This window comes from Nicotiana sylvestris, chromosome 4 (genome assembly GCF_000393655.2).
Source record: "Nicotiana sylvestris chromosome 4, ASM39365v2, whole genome shotgun sequence".
In the NCBI taxonomy this organism is placed as follows: Eukaryota; Viridiplantae; Streptophyta; class Magnoliopsida; order Solanales; family Solanaceae; genus Nicotiana; species Nicotiana sylvestris.
The window spans coordinates 34,543,603-34,549,021 of record NC_091060.1 but is presented as its reverse complement, the minus strand read 5'-3'; the positions used below and the strand labels follow the sequence as shown (position 1 = coordinate 34,549,021).

General features: G+C 42.4%; 1 protein-coding gene across 1 annotated transcript; it reads left to right on the top strand.

The window, feature by feature from the left end:
* Positions 1–4,157: 4,157 nt before the first annotated feature.
* On the top strand, positions 4,158–5,096 carry LOC104213931 (uncharacterized). The gene has a single exon (XM_070172716.1). The coding sequence runs from the start codon at positions 4,158–4,160 to the stop codon at positions 5,094–5,096; it is 939 nt and encodes a 312-aa protein (XP_070028817.1).
* The last annotated feature ends 323 nt before the right edge of the window (positions 5,097–5,419 follow it).

Genomic DNA, 5,419 nt, shown 5'->3' with positions numbered 1-5,419 from the left:
TTAAAAGGTTAAAATTGCACATAGGTTCAAAATGTTTTAAAATCAGATAATTAAGTCGAATATAACAGTTAAGCGACCGTGCTAGAACTACGGAACTCGGGAATGCCTAACACCTTCTTCCGGGTTAACAGAATTCCTTACTCGGATTTCTGGTTCGCGGACTGTAATACAGATTCGTCTTTTCCTCGATTAGGGATTTGAACCGGTGACTTGGGACACCATAAAATTATCCCAAGTGGCGACTCTGAATTTTTAAATAAATAAATCTTGTTTCGATTGTCCTTTAATTGGAAAAACTCCCTTATATACTCCCTTCTCATGGGTGTAGTGTAAAAAAAGAGGTGTGACAACTTCCCCTACAATGCTCGTGCCCGGGAACCACCCAGGATGGAAAACTTCACGCCCATTGGTGAGTCATATTCTAGTCTTTTTCCTAAACTTGTCTAGATGGGTTTGTTGCAGCCCGTACCCCAAACCAGGTTGAACCTAGAGTCGCCCTTCCACAGAGTCGGTACCTAATATGCTTACTATTCGGGAGCAGAAGGGAATGATACAGATGACTGTTGGACCTTGAAAAGGGCTATTGAAAATCTCATAGAACAAAAGCGGATAGTGCTAAAAGAAGATGACATTCCTAGTGTGACCAACAATCCATTACCAGCTCACAACATCGGAACAGTTATTTGGATGATTTGCAAAGATAAGGAGTTCGATCCTTCTTTGAAAGCCATAATTGCAATCGCTGATGTTGAAAGGAATCCAAAGACTATCGCAAAACAAGACAAGGGGGAGAAGAAGAGTAAACCCACCCCTCAAAATACAAAAAAGAAAGTGGAAACCAAAACTGGGGAAACGCCCTCAAAAGATGTCATTCTTTATGTTCCCTGGGGTCACAAGAAAGATTAAATGTCATTGAACCCTCCAAGAAGGTTTGAGCTGAACAAGGGATCTAAAATGTATATGCCTAAAGGGACCTATGTGGTATGGGGCCCAATAATTTCACCAAGGCTGAATGAGCCTGTGGTTATTGGTCGCGCACCGCAGAGGCCCATGATAGATCCACTGCCGTCCCATGGAATTATAAAAAGGCGGTAGTAACCTACAAAGGAAAAGCAGTTCTCGGAGAAGCAAATGAAACTAACCCGGCGGAGAAATACCTAAATCTGTGGGAAGTGAATAAAGTCATGAAGATGTGTTTCCCACTCAATAAGCAAGTTAGTGCTGAAGAAGCAGAAAAGTTCTTCAGGAAAATGAAAACTGCAGGCTATGAGATAATTGACCAACTCCAAAAGTCTCCTGCTCAGGTCTCTTTGTTATCTCTGTTAATGAATTCAACTGAGCATCAGAAGGTGTTGATAAAAACCCTCAATAAAGCCTACGTCCCAATTGAAACCACTATTGAGCAACTGGAAAGGATGACAGAAATATTCTTTGCAATCAATTAGATCTCCTTCAGCAAGAATGATTTGCCCCCAGAAGGGGCCGCCCACAACAAAGCCCTCCATATGATAGTTAAATATAAGGGGTACTATGTGAAGAGAATGATGCTAGATGGCGAGTTCGGAATTGATATCTGCCCTCTCTCAACTTTGCAAAGAATGGAGATTGGGACTAAGAGAATCAGGCCTAACAACGTCTGCGTGCGTGCCTTTGATGGTATCAAAAGAGACACCATAGGTGAGATCGATCGGATCTTGAGTATTGGTCCTGTAGATTTCGAGGTGACCTTTTAGGTCCTAGGCATGGATACTTCCTACAAACTCCTCTTGGGAAGACCTTGGGGATTTACCTTCCACTATACACTTGATGGTGAAATTTGAATATGAAGATCAGAAGATTGTAGTCCATGCAGAGGACGAGATGTCGATTTACCGGGACCTGTCAGTCCCATGTCTTGAAGCTAGGGAAGGAAGTGAACATATAGTCTATCAAGCTTTCGAGGTTGTGGTCGCAGACCAATGTGAAGAAGGAATCCCTTGTCCTCAACCCTTTCTCTCAAATGTGTCAATTATAGTTGCGGAGGAAATGATAAGCATGGTTATAAACCCGGGAAGGGGCTCGGGATGTCATTGCAAGGAATCACGAAACCTATCACTATGGCTACTAGCGAGAAGTTCTTTTATGTGGGTTTCCAAGGCACGCCAACTAATGAAACATGGGAAAATGAGCAAAATAACAATGGTTGGGTCTTGCCTCAGCCGATCCCGCATCTATTCGAAACCTTCATCAGGCCCAAGTACTACGAAGAAGAAGAAGATAAGGCCTTCACGGTCGAAGAAATTGAAAAATTCTATGGGACTATGAGGCAGATGTTGTATGAAACCCACATGGTTCAGTCGGGAGAAGGCTCGAGCACCGCTAAGGTACTGTACATGGAGCCCGATGCCAAGTTGCAAAATTGGAAGGCTACTCCGTTCCTAGTCAAGCAGGAATCTTGGTAGTCCAGTCTTTCCACTTTTTCTGCATCACGAGTTATTTCAGGGTGCAACTCGGATGTTTCTTTTAGTTTCCTATCTTTAAATTCCAATGTAAACCATGTTATCTTTAAAATTTAATGAAATGAAATCAATATTTCATCGTTCATATCTCTTTATTCTTTCTGATTTTTGTTACTTTTTCTTATTTTTTTTCAGTTCTAATAATGCGGCTTTAAGTAACATGACATGCTTGCGGACTTCATGCCCAGATCTAAAGACGTTGTCTAATTGTGAAATAATGAACCAAGAACTGGAATATGATGAAGAAGACGCTTTTAGGGAAATAAATCGAGAATTGGAACAATTTGAGAATAAGCCTAAGCCAAATCTAAATGAAACCAAGCCGGTAAATTTGGGTAATTCAGAAGAGGTCCAAGAGACATGATAAGCATTCACACGGATGAAAGAACTAGGGATGCCTTGATCCAACTTTTTTTTGAATTCAAAGATGTGTTTGCTTTGTCATACGATGACATGCCAGGATTAAGCGTCGATTTGGTTGTCCACAAGTTGCCGACATACCCTGATTATTCCCCTGTCCAGCAAAAGCAAAGAAAGTTTAAAATTGATATTACTGACAAAATCAAGGAAGAATTCACGAAATAGTTGAGGGCAGGGGTGATCCGAGTGGTCCGATACACCACATGGTTAGCCAATGTGGTTCCCGTTCCAAAGAAAGATGGGAAGACTCGAGTGTGTGTCGACTATCGAGATCTGAACAAAGAAAGTCCCAAGGACAACTTCCCTTTGCCAAACATCCACCTCCTCGCTGACAACTGTGCCAAACATGAGAAACAGTCTTTCGTGGATTGTTATGCTGGGTATCATCAGGTCTTAATGGATGAGGAAGATGCAGAAAAGACAGAATTTAAAACATTATGGGGCACCTATTGCTACAGGGTCATGCCTTGTGGTCTGAAGAATGCCGGGGCAACTTACTCGAGAGCCATGACTGCCATTTTGCGCGACATGATGCACCAGGAAATTGAGGCGTATGTGGACAATGTGATCATCAAATCCAGAAAACAGGACGACCATGTTCGAGACTTCAGAAAGTTTTTTGAGCGACTGCGTAAGTATGATTTGAAGCTGAATCCGTCTAAATATGCATTCGGGGTTCTGTCTGGCAAACTCTTGGGATTCATAGTTAGTCGGAGGGGCATCGAGTTAGATCCAATGAAAATAAAGTCTATTCAGGATTTGCCTCCTCCAAAAATCGAGAAAGAGGTTATGAGCCTGTTGGGAAGGTTGAATTACATCAGCCAATTCATTGCTCAGTTGACTTCCACATGTGAGCCCATCTTCAAGTTGTTGAAGATTGATGCAGCAATTAAATGGGCAGACGAGTGTCAAGAGGCCTTTGACAAAATCAAAGAATATTTGTCGAATCCACCGGTCTTAGTCCCACCCGAACCTGTAAGACCTTTGTTTTTGTATTTGACAGTCTTGGAGAATTCTTTCTCCTGTATCCTCGGGCAACATGATGTGACCGGGAAGAAAGAGCAGGCAGTCTACTATCTGAGTAAAAAGTTCACAAGCTATGAAGCTAAATATACCTTGTTGGAAAGGACTTGCTGCGCCTTAACTTGGGTCGCTCAAAAGCGTAGGCATTACCTGTTGGCCTATACCACTTACCTCATCACCAGGCTGGATCCTTTAAAGTACATATTCTAGAAGTCGATGCCCATAGAGAGGTTAGCAAAATGGCAGATACTGCTCACTAAATTTGACATAGTCAATGTCACCCGCACGACAATAAAAGTTCAGGCTCTAGCAGATCACCTAGCTGAAAGCCCTGTTGATAACGAATATCAGCCCTTGAATACATACTTCCCGGACGAGGAGGTGAATTCAGCTGAGGTAATATCAGAAGACACCAATGCTTGGAAAATGTTCTTCGATGGAGCTGTGAACGCAAAAAGTGTCGGGATTAGGGCAATTTTGATCTCACCCATTGGTCAACACTATCCAGCCCCAGCTCGGCTTCAGTTTTTCAGCACAAACAATACTGTCGAGTATGAAGCCTACATTATGCGTATGAATATGGCAATCGACCAAGATGTTGAAGAACTATTGATCATGGGAGATTCGAACTTTATTATCCGACAAAGTCAGGGTGAATGGGAAACCCGGGATATCAAGCTTATTCCATATATGCAACATGTGGAGGATCTTAGTAAACGGTTCAAGTCAGTCGAGTTCAGGTACATTCCTCATTTTCACAATGAGTTGACTTATGCAGTTGCTACTTTGGCGTCAATGTTGCCATATCCAGGCAATCTCCACATTGACCCGTTGGAAATCCAAATCCAAGAAAGGCACGGTTACTGCAATACGGTTGAGGCAAAATCGGATGTTCGGCCATGGTATCATGATATCATGAGATTTCTAGAAACTAAAGAATATCCCGATCAAGCCAATGGAGACCAAAAGAGAACTATTAGACGATTTGCAAGCGATTTCTTCTTGAGCGGTGAGGTCTTGTACAAAAGGACTCCAGATCTCAACTTGTTAAGATATGTTGATGCCGAAGAGGCCAGAAGAATCATGTATGAAGTGCACGCAGGAGTGTATGGACCCCATATGAATGGGTATGTTTTGGAAAAGAAGATCCTTTGAGCAGGCTATTATTGGATGACTATGGAAAAGGATTGTTTCAGTTTTGTCCGAAAATGTCATCAGTGTCAGGGCATGGTGATTTGATCCATGCACCGCCTACAGAACTGCATCCTATGTCAGCACCTTGGCCATTTGTTGTGTGGGGTATGGACGTCATTGGGCCGATCGAGCCAAAAGCTTCAAATAGACATAGGTTCATATTGGTCTCTATCGACTACTTCACAAAGTGGGTTAAAGCAATTACTCTCAAATCTGTCACTAAAAAGTGGTGGTAGACTTCATGCACTCCAATATCATCTATCGTTTTGGTATCCTACAACTAT

Coding starts and splice junctions, on each gene's coding strand:
- LOC104213931 (XM_070172716.1), top strand. CDS start 4,158: ATGCCCATAGAGAGGTTAGCAAAATGGCAGATACTGCTCACTAAATTT.